The 16,571-nt window shown below is 38.7% G+C and overlaps 1 protein-coding gene across 1 annotated transcript in view; it reads left to right on the top strand.

The window, feature by feature from the left end:
• The window catches only part of si:dkey-256h2.1 (uncharacterized protein LOC337520 homolog), a 192,968-nt gene that overhangs the window by 167,156 nt on the left and 9,241 nt on the right, over window positions 1–16,571 (top strand). Inside the window, exons 10-11 of the mRNA XM_059972591.1 lie at window positions 6,788–6,914; window positions 9,131–9,264. Coding sequence (XP_059828574.1) covers window positions 6,788–6,914; window positions 9,131–9,264 — 261 coding nt within the window. The remainder of the gene's footprint in view (window positions 1–6,787; window positions 6,915–9,130; window positions 9,265–16,571) is intronic.

Raw genomic sequence — 16,571 nt, 5'->3', positions numbered from 1 at the left:
AAGCTCTGGGTGACTGCAGTCATGCACCAGGGGTGTACCAGATTCATAAATGGGATAAAATATATGTTTTGTTTTCATAAATAAGAGATTTCAGTACTAAGTGGTTACTCAGCATCCACATGGATTCGTTGCTTGATCACCTATGTTCAGGTTAGTTTATAGCTATAACAAATAACTGCATTTTAATAAAACAAACTGTCTACCTTTTAAAATAATCTTGCATCAGCTATGAAAGATATGAATATTTTTCTTGGCCCAATCTTCCTTTCATCTGCAAATCCAAGTTGTAGGGCACAAAAAAATGGCCCTTTGACCCATCATGTCTATGCTTGCCACTTCACCCCCATCTACACTTATCCAGTTTCCCTGTATTTCGTCCATGTCCTTCTATGTTTAAGCATCTGGCTAAATACATCTCACACATTGTAATTTTAACTGATTCCACCTTCTCCTCTGCCAGTGTGTTCCTACTGTCTATAAAATGATAACCTTTAAAACTCCTTTCTCTCACTTTAACCTATACCCTCTTATATTTGATATCCTTACCTTGGAAAAAGAAGATTTTCACTATCTGTTCTATCATTACCTCTCAAAGTTCTACATATTTCTGTCAGTCACTTCTCTGTCTCTTTTGCTCCAGAGAAACCAAACCCAGCTTATTCAATGGCTTAAAGTTCTCCAGTCCCTGCAACATTCCAGTGAGCCTACTCTGCAATCACATCCTCCCTTCAGTGGTGCAAGCAGAGCTGCATACGGTACCCTGGGGCAGCGGCGGCGGCTTAACCAGTGTTTCATATGGTGCCAGATAATGTCCTAGATGTGTGCCTTGTGAACTAGATGTGGCCCTTCTGTGTATCCCTTTTTATTCCAAGCAAATGCAGTGTTTTATATCTGAAATGGTTAAGGAGGACTTATTCAATCTTAAGCTTTAGAACTTGAAGTATTGTGAAAAACAAAATAGGCAGAGGATCATGTTTTTTGTGTCTATCCCTCAGCTTTGTTGTTCCTCACAAGTAGTTACTAAGCAGATGAGACTGGGCACTGAAACTGGCTCACAATCCCTTTGACACAGGTACCTAGGGGCTAAACCTGAAGGGAATTGCTGTGACCTTTGTAATAGGAATAGAGGGACAGTGAAAGATATTGGGGGAAACCTGAGGAGGCCAAAGATGCAGAGGTCTTGACAAGTTTAACAGCAGGATATCATTACATTTTTGTCGTCCTGCTTGACTTTAGAATCTGCAGCATAAGGCTGTCGACTCAGACTCTTGGGGATCTGTCAGGGGGACTTAAAGATCGCGGCTTGTGAGCAGAGCAGTTTGATTGCCATTAATAGAAATAGGAAGAGAGAATTTGCAATTGGCACGATCCAGTAACTTTAGCTTCTCCATGGAAAGCAGGATGTTAAATGGTTGGCTTTCGAATATCGGAGCATGTTTTTAGGGGTCCAATACATCCTATAGCTGGCTCACTAAATACAATAGGTTTTCATTCAGCATGGTTTCTTCCATGTACAGACTAATGTGAGCTAAACAGATGGACAATGTAAATATGACTTTTTCTTCTTGCTTAGGATGCAGAAGTGGGCTGAGAAGTGGCAAATGGAGTTCAACCATTTGAGAAGTGTGAGGTGGTACACTTTGGAAGGACAAACTCCAAGGCAGAGTACAAAGTAAATGGCAGGGTACTTGGAAGTATGGAGGAGCAGAGGGATCTGGGGATACATGTCCACAGATCCTTGAAAGTTGCCTCACAGGTAGGTAGGGTAGTTAAGAAAGCTTATGGAGTGTTAGCTTTCATAAGTTGAGGGATAGAGTTTAAGAGTTGGGGGGTAATGATGCAACTCTATAAAACTCTGGTTAGGCCACACTTGGAGTACTGTATCCAGTTCTGGTCGCCTCACTATAGGAAGGATGTGGAAGCATTGGAAAGAGTACAGAGCAGATTTACCAGGATGCTGCCTGGTTTAGAGAGTATGCATTATGATCAGAGATTAAGGGAGCTAGGGCTTTACTCTCTGGTGAGAAGGAGGATGAGAGGAGACATAATAGAGGTGCACAAGATATTAAGAGGAATAGATAGAGTGGACAGCCAGCGCCTCTTCCCCAGGGCACCACTGCTCAGTAGAAGAGGACATGGCTTTAAGGTAAGGGGAGGAAAGTTCAAGGGGGATATTAGAGGAAGGTTTTTCACTCAGAGAGTGGTTGGTGCGTGGAATGCACTGCCTGAGTCAGTGGTGGAGGCAGATACACTAGTGAAGTTTAAGAGACTACTAGACAGGTATATGGAGGAACTTAAGGTGGGTTTAAAGGTCGGCACAACATTGTGGGTCGAAGGGCCTGTACTATGCTGTATTGTTCTATGTTCTATTTATCTGTAGTGCTTTTCGACAAAATTCTATGTGATATTATGTAGTTGTATATCTTTCTGTTATACCTCTGAAAATGTTGCATTAATAATAAATTACAGTCTGATTACAATAAAAGGAGTCATTGTTTAAAGGTCAGGAAACACTTTCTTTACTTTATATGCAGTGAGACAGCAATGACTCATACCAGCTACCTCAGCCCAGCCTGTCCTGATGGTATTCGTAATTGGAGAACATTTTTCAACTTCACGAAGAATCAGTCTACTTTACTGAACCCCTGTAGCCACACTGACAAATGTACATCCTGGAGTAGAATCATTGTGGTGTGTCAACCCACTCTAGGTACATTTCCTTCCAAACAGCAAAACTGATTCACAATGACAAATGAAAAAGGCACTTATTTAGTAATCCACCACATGATCTTAACGTTTCCACTTCTTAATGAAAATGAACTCACCCTTATAGATTAGTTTTCAGCATTGCTCATACGTAGAGACTAAAGCATTAACTCTGCTATAACTTCACACACAAAATGTTGGAGGAACTCAGTAGGTCAGGGAGCATTTATAGAGTGGAAGAAGTACTTGATGTTTCAATCTGATTAAGTAGAGACCCTTAATCAGGACGTCTCACTCCGAAATGTCAACTGTTTATTCCTCTCCATAGATGCTGTCTGACATGCTGAGTTTCCACAGCATTTTGTGTGTGTTGCTCTGGATTTCCAGCATCTGCAGAAACGCTTGTATCTACCATAACTTCATTGCTTTTATTACTTTAGAGTCACTTTGAAGAAGAATATTTTCACACCCATATTAAAAGTATGCAAGAACCAATTCTAAATTAAGCATTCATTATGTCAGTATTTATTTGTTATTGCTGTTTGTAGCTGACTACTCAGTTAAAATAACATATTGTATATGTAAAATGCTAAGATATTTCAAATTGCTATTTTTCTACATTTTAGTTTTCCACATTGCAACAGTTTAAAACTAAATAATTGGCATTTTGATCCACAATATACCTTCCTTTAAGAATTCTTAAAAGCATATTAAATGTTAAATAAACTCCAACACCAAAATATATATTCATATTTTCAGCACAACACTACCTCTGACATTTATACACCTGAATTTCTTGCTGCTGTCTTCCCTATTTCCCTGTAAATTAATATATCTGTACAACAAAACAGATATTGCAATAGAGATGCATATTATTTTTATTCTATCTACACTCAGAACTGAATTTTTTAATCCTTTATTTTCTTTAACCTATTGAATATATTTTCCTGAAATAGGAGCTCTTAAAATTTGATGGTACAGTATTTTAAAAATATATGGCATTGGGTTCAGTGTTAATATACCCCATTCCTGCCATAGATTATTTTCTCCTCATATGTACTAAGGCAATGCAATGTTCACCAAAAATACTGTGTTCTTGACTTGTTTTGAAAGTGTGATGGATGTTATTAACCCACATGCAGCTTAATACTACCCACAAACTTTAAGATCTATGTTAACTGTTCTCCACCTACCTGCCCCAAATTATTAGCTTTGTCCCATGTATTTCTTGTGACGACACATTTCCAGTTATTTCCACAATTTGTACTAATTTACACCAGGTTTCTCAGACTATGTCCGCTAAAACATGAAACCTGCAATTCTAAATTATTTTGAACTCCAGTATCTCAATTCTCTGAGCAGATTATTATTAACCAACACAATTTCAAAGCTACCTAGGAACACAGTATTATTGAAACAATGGATTACTTTTGAAAGTTGTTGCTGCTGTGCTGCACAAAAAAATTACAACCAATTTTCACCAAGTATTTTTGTGTATAACTTATGACCACATTGATTATTTTTTCTTGTACATATTGGTGAAGAAATGATGGTCAGGAAAATGGGAAAATATTTATTCTTTTTGAAACAATTCCTCAGTATCTTTAACCTCATAAGAAATTTGAGGCATTTGGTAATTTGATTTAATTTTTTATCTGAAGAATGCCACGCCATAGGTTCTTCACCAAAATAGCAGTCTAAATTAAATGCAGAAAATCCTGGAAGCTCTGATATTCATAGACTTCTGTGTCTGTGGTAAGAGTCCAAAAGTACTCTTTAAAAGGATGCTTGACATATTGCACTACTATAAGCCAAAGTCAACTTTGATCTAGAAGCAAAGCACACACATTAATATACTGTCGGACCTTAGGCAAGACTTCCAGACTTACTTTTTAGCAAGTATTTTAGAATTAATTACTTAGCCAAATCAACCTGGTCCAATAGGAAGACTGGCTTAGTGGACAATATTAAGTGTGCTGTGTAGTTTTTGAAAGGATTCCTGGGAATTAACTTGGCAAAGGATACTGTCGTACATCGTCAGGTCTTTGCTTTTGAGTTAGTTGGCTAAGTTTAGGCAAATCCTCTAATGGGTAGGTATCAAGTCTGAACACTGTCATGACATTTTCCCTGACTAGTAATGCCACTCCTTCCACTTTAATACCTTCCTATCATGTCTAAAATAAAGGAACCGCGGAACTTTGAGTAGCCATTCCTGTCTATTTGCAACCAAGTTTCATTAATAGCTAAAATATCATAATTCCACATGCTGATGCATGCTCTAATCTCATCTGCCTTACCTATATTACTCCTTGCATTGAAAAAGATGCAACTCAGAACATTCTTGAACCCTGGTGTCGCAGGTCGACCGGGCTGTAAAGAGGGCTTTTGGTGTATTGGTTTTCATAAATCAGTGTATTGAGTACAGAAGATGGGATGATATGTTGAAGTTGTACAGAACTTTGATGAGGTAAAATTCACAGTATTGTGAGCAGTTCTGGTCACCTCCCTACAGAAAAGATATCAATAAGGTTGAAAGAGTGCAGAGAACTCTTTCACGTTGTTGGACATTGTTTCTGTGGAATGCTGCAAGTCCGACTGACAGCTTTATTGGCAGACTGTAGGGAGCTGAGTGGCCTCAGTCGTAGTGAGGACCAGGCTTCAAGCTGCGGTGTTGCCTATTTACAGCTGCCCTAGAGAGCCGGTGGCATCAGCTGCCCTGGATTGCCAGAGGCAGTGTGGCATAGTGTCCATGCTAGAGTCCAAGCTGCTGCCCATCACTTGGTTGGCAGAAGACAAGCCGTATTGTATATGACTGTAGACGGCTGCAACACTCATTGACTCAGGGACATGGACTAAATATATATCTTTTGGGTCACTGTATTTCACTGCTATCTTATATATGTTAATCTACCTTGTGCTGTGTGTGACTGTTGGTACTGTGTTTTGTACTTGGGCCCTGGCGTAATACTGTTTCATTTGGCTGTATTCATGGGTATCATGTATGGTTGAATGGCAATTAAACTTGATCTTGAAAATATATGAGGATGTTGCTAGGACTTGAAGCATTGAACCTTAGAGAAAGGTTGAATAGGTTAGGACTATTTTTCTTTGGAGTGTAGGAGAATAAGGGGAGATTTGATGGAGGTATACAAAAATTGTGAAGGGTGCAGACAGGGGAAATGCAAGCAAACTTTTCCACCGAGGTTGGGTAAGACTGCAACTGGAGATCCTAGGTTAAGTATGAACAGTGAAATATTTAAAATGAACCTGACAGGGAGCTTCTTCACTCAGAGAGAGGAGTGAGTATGGAATGAGCTAGCAGCAGAATTGGTCAATGCAGATTCAGTTGCATCATTTTAGAGAAATTTGCAAAGGTATGTGGATGGGAAGGGTATGAAGGGCCATGGTCAAAGTGTGGGTGGTTGGAACCAGGGATAATAACAGTTTAGCAGAGACAAGGTGGGCCGAAGGGCTTGTTTCTGGGCTTTCATGCTCTAAGACAAATAAAATAATCGTTTGAAAAAGTGTTAACATCCACTCCCTTCCACTATCATGATTACAGGAGTGTATGTGTCCCAGTGAGACTTCCTGTTCAGTTAAAAAGAGTGAAATGGAAGAACTGCTTTTAAATAGAAATCTGACTGATTCATATAAGAAACACCATTTTCCAAGACTTACATTACTGATACAGTAAATGAAAACTGTTGAAATGGGGATATAGAGTTGCTTTGCAATTACCCTGTTGTCAGAACTTATTTAAAATTTTACAGATGTACCGTCTTTTTTACAATTTGAATTAAAATGTGGTCACATTTGAGTGGTACTGAAGTAGGCATCAGCGCAAAATATTCATTTTAAATGGATTTCTGAGATAAACCTACAATGTATAATATGTACTGTACTGTGTAATAACAACGTGGAAACACATTGATCTCACTGTAAAATTGAATTACTATATTAAAATGCTTTATAATTACATATTACAAATGCATTTCCCTGTGTAATAATGATAAATAAGTGAGCTGTGTACATTTGAATTTTCAGGAGATGCTTCTGTCTCATAAATGTTATTATATTTCAGGTTGAACTCTATGCTGTGATCACAGGCCATGGAAGTGATGAGAATGGGTGTGGAGAGTTCTGTGTCACTTCGCATCATTTTGTAATCAATGCTGTTTTTAATAATTCAAGAACTTTTGACAATGCTGGTAAGAAACTTAAGTGCTTGCAGCATACACGTTTTTCTTTTAAATAATGTAAATTTTACATTGAAGTTGAATGCTATGCAAATTGGATTGGCTTTGGGTTGAAGCTCAAAAAGCACTTAATTTCCTCAAAGATTTAGTGTAAAAGGAAGTATAGAGTACCACTCTGTCTCTGTTTGAGTGAGTATTCAAATGCATGCTCTACCAGAGGATGGTTAGAATTTAAAACTAGAACAATACCTTCTTTAATTTGTTATAGTTTATCTTCCCTATCACTATATGCTTAAAGAGTTTATATAAATCATTTTTATCTGGAATAATTAATAATCTGTCTGGGCTATATCTTATACTGGATTCATAAAATAACTAAAGTTAGTGATAAAACATAGACAGTCATTAGTTACTAGAATGTAGTTATATTGTATATGGAGTATGATGAATACTGGGATTTCCAACATCAATGAAGATAGGAATACATTTAGTATGCATATAATTTTCAAAAAACTCACCTTGGATGGCACAGCATATTGATGTTCTACTACTTCCATGTCAATAATATCCTCATCTCTGAGACAGCAGTAAACTGGAAATGTTTAAAATGATTTAGATAAATATTCCATTGAAATAGTGAGGGATTCTTATGTATGAGGTCACTGAAATAATGCAAATATCTTGCTTGTTCATGTGTTGAAGATACATTATTTGTTCAGTTCTATTTATCCTGAGAAGGTAGCAATGAACTTGTTTCTTAAACTGATCTGGTTTTTGTCATGAACAATTACATTTTCAGGACTTTGACTAGTGATGATGAATGAAAGGCAGATTATATCTAAATGATAGCATTGCAATTTGGAGAAAACCTCATTTTTCCTCTGAATTGGCTGCTCTTATCCTTTGTACTTTTCAGAGCTTCAGGTGAGTAAGGTACTGTTGAGATAACCTGGATGATAAACTACAGTGCATCCTGTAGATCAAGCATATTTATCTGTAGTGATGGAGGATGCATTTTAAGTCTAATGGAAAAGCGAGCATCTGAGCAAGCAGAACCATTCTGATCTGTCATGATGCAACAATTGATAGAAGTGGTGATTGTTCATCCCTTTCTTGATTTGAGCTGGATGGATGGTGAAGCTTAAAAGAGTAAGGAAATAGGCAACTCATAAAAGAGTATCATGAAATTCTCCTACTGTTGATAATTGTTGTTCCATTTATTTTCTGGTTGGTAGTGTCCCTGAAATGTTAATACTGTTTATGTTGATGATGGTCATTAACTTTGTGAGGATTTCTCTTATTTGAAATTGTTTTTACTTAATAGAGTGTTTTTTTTTAATGTAATAACAGTGCTTTCGGTTTTTAAAAAAATCATGACTTAATGTGCCCTTAAGTTTTATTAAATTTTTAAATATCAAAGACCAACACAAACAATCAACTGCATTAACCACACAGTTTTGCCATCTTTTGAGTTTGGAGTAGCGGAAATAACTAAATGACAAAGTGCATCTGTGAGTGCAGTCATCTTTCGGCCTGCACTAACTGCTTTCTTATATACTCAGCTCCTCCAGAGTGCTGGAAGCCAGGTTTTTGCTGGGAAATTGCACTGAGGGCATACTGGACCAAACAGTGTAGAATAGGGGCAGGAGGCAAGTAAGTTCAGGGCAATAGGGGATTTGCCCATTATCTAGTAATTACTCATTCGTTTTTATATAAAAGGTTGCATTGCACAAATGAGCTTCCTCATCTCTGAAGCAGGTCTTCAACAGTGATCATACTACAATAGTTGTACTACTTCAATAGCTGTAAACTGTTTAGCAATGCCCTGAGGATAAGAAAGATGTTTAGGAAGTGCATTTTTTTCTTTCTTCCCCTTACCTTTTCTCACAGACTTAATTTGTTTTCAAAATTCAATTTATTTAAGAAGGAAAAATTAGAATAAGGAAAAGTGCAACCAGCCTTTTTGTTCATATGAATCTGTCTGTGTCATTGATGGTGGAAATTGTATTTGTATGATTGGACTTGATTTTTCTCTGTCAAAATCCCTAAATGAGATAAATTGAATTCAATATTCCACCATTGTGCATCATACTTTCTTTCCTCTAACATTTTCAATACATATTAAAGCTCTTCTGCAGGCACTTGTGATGAAATGCACACCACTTGTAACAAATCTAATTTATAAAACACAATGCACAGAAACTAAATATCTAATATCTTGCATCCAGGCACTTATTTTGGTTGCGCTAACAAGGTTTCAGAAGGTGTGGTCCCAAATGAACATGGTACATGGCTCTATGGCAGAAATGGCTGGTGCGATGGACAAGATGTAGCACCATGGATAAGTGATGTCACTAAGCAGGTAAAAATTAACCAACCATTTTGTTAGTGCAAGAGTATATTGTAGGGGTGAAACAAGTTTGGGAATGGTAAAAGTGAAAGTAATTGCAAATATTCCAATTGAGTTGCAGTCCTGTCTTTGATCCTTTTCTGGGTTTAAATTTATTATTTCAGATAGTTCCAGCTTTTCTCTGGTTGATAGTTAAAATGGGTTCTGTTTTGCAGTTATAAGGAATTCATGTATAGGCTATAACTTTTGCAGCTCACATCATAAATCAAAAAAATTAGAATTTTAAGTCTAAAGAAAAATGTTTTGGCTTCATTAAACAAGGCAGATTGAGATTGATCATGTGCATTAAAAAATAACAGGCTCATGATAATAAAATTGTGGACAATTTCACAATCCACATATTAACTTGATATTGGATTCTTTTTCCTTATTACAACCTGAACCAGGATACAGTCATGATTCTATTAATTAAAGTCATTTTGGCCATTTTCCTTTTAAGAAAATAATTTAGCATGTAGATCGGTAATTTTCCTTGTCCTCCATTGCATCATGTTCCAGGAAATGTTTTACTTTCCTAGATTGTCCATAATTTTCCCCTTGGAGAAGCTGAAAGAAACATCTCCAAATGATAATGGAGATATGCCACTTCCTGTGGCCACAATTGCAACAGTGGAACAGAGCCAGAACCAAATTGATTATTGTGGATATAAATTTTTAAAGGAGAAATTATATCTACTTAGGCGATGCTGGCAATGTTAGCAACATCTCACAGTCTGCAGCACATTTCTGCATCATGGAGTTTATGAAGGCTGCCCTTCAGGATAGCAGTCAGAACACGTAGGTATGTGAATTCACAAAGATTACAGTCATCAGCTGCCCTCACATTGCATTTCAGGAGCCCCAAGAGGATTTCACATTGTACAAAAGTACAAGTGATTTAATTCTTTGAATGTCCAATTGGTCTGTGGCCATAGGCTGATTATGCAGTCAGTGCTCGATATCCGAACAGCAGCAGTTGCTCTTTATCCTTCTGTGCCCTCTGTTTTTCATCACCATGCCAGATCCAAATGTATTTATTTGGCACGATTCTACTCCAAAACTTAAACACTAGAGAAGAATGCTCATGGAATAAGAGCCATGCTGAATTGAACAAGTTATTAATACCCTTAAAGCAACATCTGCACAACTCTGAAAGGGATTTACAGTATACTGCATACTCTGGTCACAAATTTGTGTTTTCTTGTTTTGCACTCTATTATCTGGCAATAATGCAGGGTTAGACATTGTCAGCAACTCAGAGTATGAAGAAAAGTAGAGTGAGAAAAAAAAGAAGAGATGGTGTTGGGTATCCCTTTTTCACTGAAGTGGTCAGAAATAACCAAGCAGACTACTGTACCTTCTTTCCATCTCACCTTCCCTCTGTTACTGATCATCTCAGTGTCTGCTTCATCACAAATATGGAAGAGTGCAGCCAATCATTTTTATGACAACCTGTGGATAGCGGAGCACCAGTGGATGAAGTATATATGTATGTATGTATATGTGTGTGTGTATATATATATATATATATATATATATATATATATCGGCCAACTTTCTATTCATGACAGTTTTGTGTACCACAAAATCTTATGTTCTGCAATAACCTTTGATAAACAGTATAGGAAAGTAATCCATGAAGAAACCATGAGATATAGAAGCAGTTCGACCATTTGGCCTATTGAGTCTGCCTCACCATTTCATCGTGGCTGATCCATTTCCCTCTCCATTCCAATCTCCTCCCTTCATGCCCCAGCTAACCAGGAATCTATCAACCTCTGCCTTAAATATACCCAATAACTTGGCCTCCACGGCCACCTGTGGCAATTAATTCCATGGATTCACTACTGTCTGGCTAAATAAATCTCCTCATCTCTGTTCTGAATGGACATCACTCATTGCTGAGGCTGTGTCCCCGGTCCTAGATTTCCATACCATAGGAAGCACCATCCCCACATGCAATCTATCGAGGCCTTTAAACATTTGATAGATTTCAATGAGATCCTAACCTCATACTAATGAATTCCAGTGAGTAGAGGCCCAGAACCATGAAACACTCCTCATATGATAAGAGGACATAAGGAAGATACAAAGAGGGATATTAAATAGATGGGTAAAAATCTGGCAAATGGAATAAAATTTACTAATGTGAAAAAATTGTGACAACTATTTGGAAAGTGAAAATAAAAGTGCTGTCTTGTCTGGACTGAGAATGCTGAAGGAGAATGCTGCAAGTGTAGGTTTGCAGCAACAGATGGATGAGCCTCCCACAGATCCTGCTCAGCCCACCGAGTTCCTCCAGCAGACTGTTGCTCCAGGTTCCGGCATGTAATCTTTTGTGCCTCCATGAGAAAAGGCTTTGGCACCTTGAAAATCAGGAGAGAAAATGGAAAGCACAGCAACTGAGGATTAAATATGGGCATTTTATCATTTTGTGCTCTGCAACAGCCAAGCCACTTGCCATGTTCTTCTTTTGTAATGGCCAGAATTCCGCTGGACAGTGAAAAATCATAGACTGCATATCACATGCACTCCGTGATTTGTATTGCTTTTGAATCAGGGTGCACAGAGACAAGATAGGACATAATCCAGCATGTAGGGAAATATGTCTTTGATTCGCAAAGTTCCTGTTCTCCATTATTTATTTTGTCTATTTATTTCATAAATTATACTCTCTATCATGCAATAAAGATATCTTATTCAGTAAATAAATTCTGAAAATATTTTATTACATGTATGAGAAAATCTGCAGGTGCTGGAAATCCAAAGCAACACACGCAAAGTGCTGGAGGAACTCAGCAGGCCAGGCAGCATCTATGGAAAAGAGTAAACAGTCGCTGTTTCAGGCTGAGACCCTTCATCAGGACTGGAAAGGAAGGGGAGAAGTCAGAATAAGAAGGTGGGGGAAGGGGAGGAAGAAGTACAAGGTGGTACATGGTAGGTAAAACTGGGAGGGGGAGGAGTGAAGTAAAGAGCTGGGAAGTTGATTGGTGAAAGAGATAAAGGGTTGGAGAAGGGAGAATCTGATAGGAGAGGACAGAAGAGCACAGAAGAATGAGAAGGGAGAGGAACACCAGAGGGAGGAGATGGGCAGGTAAGGAGATTATGTGAGAGAGGGAAACAGGAACACGGAATGGTGAAGGAGAGGAGGTGGGGGCAACTACTGGATGTTCAAGAAATCGATCTTCATGCTATCAGGAGGAGACTAGGCAGACAGAATACAAGGTGTTGCTCCTCTGAGCTGTGTGTAACCTCATGGTGAGAGTAAAGGAGGCCACTTTCCCTCTCCAGCCCCCACTTTCCACTTTCTGATGGGATTGCTGCCTACACGACTCCCTCCTGGTACTTATTCTTGCAAGCAGAACAGGTGCCACACCTCCTCCCTCACTACCATTCAGGGCCCTAAACAGTTCTTCCAGGTGAGGCAACACTTCATCTGTGAATCTTTTGGGGTCATATACTGTATATGGTGCTCCCAGTGTGGCCTCCTGTGTAGCAGTGAGACCTGACGGAGATTGGGAAACTACTTCATCAACCACCTTCGCTCTGGCCACAACAAAAAGCAGCATCTCCCAGTGGCTACCCATTTCAATTCTACTTCCCATTCTCATTCCAACTCGGTCCATGGCCTTCCGTACTGCCAGGATGAGGCCACATTCAGCTTAGAAGAGCAACACCTTATATTCATTCTGAGTAGTCTCCAATCTGATGGCATGAACATCGATTTCTCAAACTTCCAGTAGTTGCCTGTCTTCACCATTCCCCATTCTTGTTTCCATCTCTCACCTTATCTTGCCTACCCACCACCTCCCACTGGTGCTCCTCCCCCTTCCCTTTCTTCAATGGTCTTCTGTCCTCTCCTTTCAGATTCCCCCTTCTCAAGCCCTTTATCTCTTTCACCAATCAACCTCTCAGCACTTCACCCCCTCCCCTTCTCCTGCTTTCACCTATAACCTATCACCTTATAGTTCTTCCTTCCCCCCACCCCCACCTTCTTACTCTGACTTCTCCCCTTGCTTTCCGGTTCTGATGAAGGATCTTGGCCCAAAATGTCGACTGTACTCTTTTCTGTAGATGCTGCCTGGCCTGCTGAGTTCCTCTGGCATTTTATGTGTGTAGCTTTGGATTTCAAGCAGTGTTACTTTTATTACATGTTCCTGTCCTGAAGCAATGTAACTATTACCTTGCGCTGTTCCCTTATTAAACAGTTGCCTTCCAGCAACATAGCAAAACAACTACAATAAAATATTGATTAGTCTTGTGTTTTCACCAAACACACCAACTGAAAAGATGTTCTGTTATAGTTCCTTCAGGATTTTAAATTACTTTGCTAATTTTGTATCTCAAGTTTCCTCAGTGGATATAATGTCTATAAAATATGGATTGCATATTATTGTTGCACTTTTAGACCCTGTAGGACCACATTGTTATTTCTAAAGTAAAGATCGTACTCCTCTGACTGTGTTGTGTCTTTAAGGAAACAGTCATTATACGTTCATCTTTACACCATAAAACATTGTCATTGTTTGCAGTTTAGATTTCAATTCAAAATGTGAGTAAGTAATTGCTTCAGGTTATGCCACTTGGACTCTTGCATCTGCCAGGCTATTCTCACTGGAATAGAGTACAGTTCAAGACTATTTTTATATATAACGTTTACAGGCACTCAGCAAATCTAGTGCTATCCAGTAACAATGGAGGCAACATATTAAAGAAGGGATTTGTGTAGAAAACAAATTCACAACAGATACTCTTGTGAATTCTGTTGATGCAAATTGTTTCTGAATTCAGTAGCAAAATTAATAATATGTGCCTGCAATGTCTAAATTTCATAAGTTCGTATACAGTGCCTAATCTGTGTAACATTTAATCTTAAGAGTGTGCCTTAATTGGGCATGGGTGGAAAATAGGTGGTGAAATAATCATGCATGATTAATACACTCCTATTTGTTCCAGTGCAGGATGTACTGGCCATCTGCCAGTACAAATGTGCCATATATTTCTTTGGTGCATAAAGTAAGTTCCATTTTCAAGGAGTGGCTAGCACCTATCCTGCTCACCAATGATTAAAATCAGCCCCCAGTTCTCAAAGAAAAGGCCATTTCTGACCAGAAGTTGAAGCCCTACTGGAATCAGCATGCCTGGGACAAGCAGCCACTCTGTAAATTTGTAATTTGACTTGGTAGGCATTGATGGTCAAGGTCCTCCACCAACAAAGAACTGAGTGTTCACCAAGCATATCGGGAAGCAGCAGCTAGATTCTGAAATAAAAACAAGGAGTCAAATTTCAATGGCATGGATGTAACATGGAGAAATTGTGTTAATGACTCAGATTGCTGAGCTCTTACCATCAAGGACCTCTGTGGACATCAAAGGAAAATATTACAATGTATGGAGATGACCTTGCATGGAGTAAAGTGTTAGTGGTTGTGGCATCTATAAGTCTGCTCAGGGTAGAGTTTTAGATGCAGCAGTGTTCAACTACCTCAGTAATACCCTTCTTCTTAACACCAGAAGTGGAGCTCTTGCTAAAATTTTTATTAGATTTTCTGAATCAGGGTATTACTGTCAAGTCCAGCAATTATTGCCTTGGAGAAGGTCTGGTGACCTGCCTTCATGAACAGTGACAGTTCTGCTGGTGAAGATATACCACAGTGTTATTGGGTAGAGAGTTTCAGGATTTAGACCCAGCAATAATGGTGATGTATTTCTGACTTAGAATGGTGTGCAACTTGGAGAAAATGTAGATGATTGTGTTCCTAACCATAGCCCTATTGGACTACTCAGCTTTACAGGACACAAATATTACCTTATATGATCTTGCATCATCTTTGAAATTTTATTGAATCTTTTCATTGTTTTTATTAAAATAGTTTTTTTTCTTATAATTGGAAGTGGTAATTATTGTTCTCTATTCCCTCATTATTATTAAAATATAGAGTCTTGGGAAATACAGCAAAGAAACAGGCGCTTCAGCCCATCTAGTCAGTGCTGAAATATCTACATAGCCTAGTCCCATTGACCATCACCCAGACCGTAGACCTCCATTCCCCATTTACCTCTCCAAACTTCTCTGCAACCTTGAAATCAAAATAGCATCTACCACTTGCACTGGCCCACTCTCACCACTCTCTGAGTAAAGAAGTTTCACCTTGTGTTCCCCTTAAGTATTTAGCTTTTCACCTTAACCAATTACCTTTAGTTGCAGTCTCACCCAATCTCAGTGGATAAAGCCTGCTAACATTTACCCTGCCTATACCCGCCATAACTTTGTATATCTCTACCAAATCTCCCCTTAATCTTCTATGTTCCAAGGAATAAAGTTCTAACCTATTCTCTCTTTCTTTAGTTACTCCAATCCTGGCAACATCTTTGTAAATTTTCTCTGTATTCTTTCAATCTTATTTCCTTAAGGTAGGTGACCAATACTCCAAACATCTTACACAACTTCAACATAGCATCCCAACTCCTATGCTCAATACTTTGATCTATTAAGGGCAATGTGCCAAAAGTGTTCTTTCTGACCCTATCTAACCGCTTTCCATGAATTAATGGACCTCTGTTCCCAGATCCTTTTGTTCTACTGCATTCCTCAGTGCCCTATCGCTCACTGTGTTAGATCTAACCTGGTTGGTGCTACCAAAGTGCAATACCTCACACTCGACTGCATTAAATTCTATCTGCCATTTTTCAGACCCTTTTTCCAGCTTGTCAGATCCTGCTGCAAGCTATGGTAGTCTTTCTCACTGTCCACTACACCCCCAATCATCTGTAAATTTGCTTATCCAGTTTACCACACTATCATCCAAATCATTGATATAGATGACAAACAGACCCAGCACTGATCCTTGCAGCACTCCACTAGTCACAGACCTCCAGTTAGACAGGCAACCATATACTACCACTCTCTGACTTCTCTCACAAAGCCAATCTAATCCAATTTACTACCTTGAATGCCAAGCAACTGAACCTTCTTGACCAACCTCCCATGCAGGACCTTATCGAATTTCTTGCTGAAGTCTATGTAGACAACATCTACTGCTTTGCCTTCATCAACTTTCCTAGTAACATCCTCAAAAAACTCCATATGTTTGGTTAGACACGACCTACCATGCACAAAGCTATGCCGACTGACTATCCCTAATCAATCCCTGTTCATATGATAACGCATTTCTGTGATTTTACCTATCTTTGAATATTTTTCACTATGATTGACTGACAATTACTAAATTTAGTACAGATCTCAGTGTTCTTTAGTGGAACTTTAACACTTCTGTATA

Source organism: Hypanus sabinus, chromosome 6 (assembly GCF_030144855.1).
Source record: "Hypanus sabinus isolate sHypSab1 chromosome 6, sHypSab1.hap1, whole genome shotgun sequence".
NCBI lineage: Eukaryota > Metazoa > Chordata > Chondrichthyes > Myliobatiformes > Dasyatidae > Hypanus > Hypanus sabinus.
Note: the sequence above shows the minus strand (reverse complement) of the source record. Positions and strands in the feature narration are given on the sequence as shown.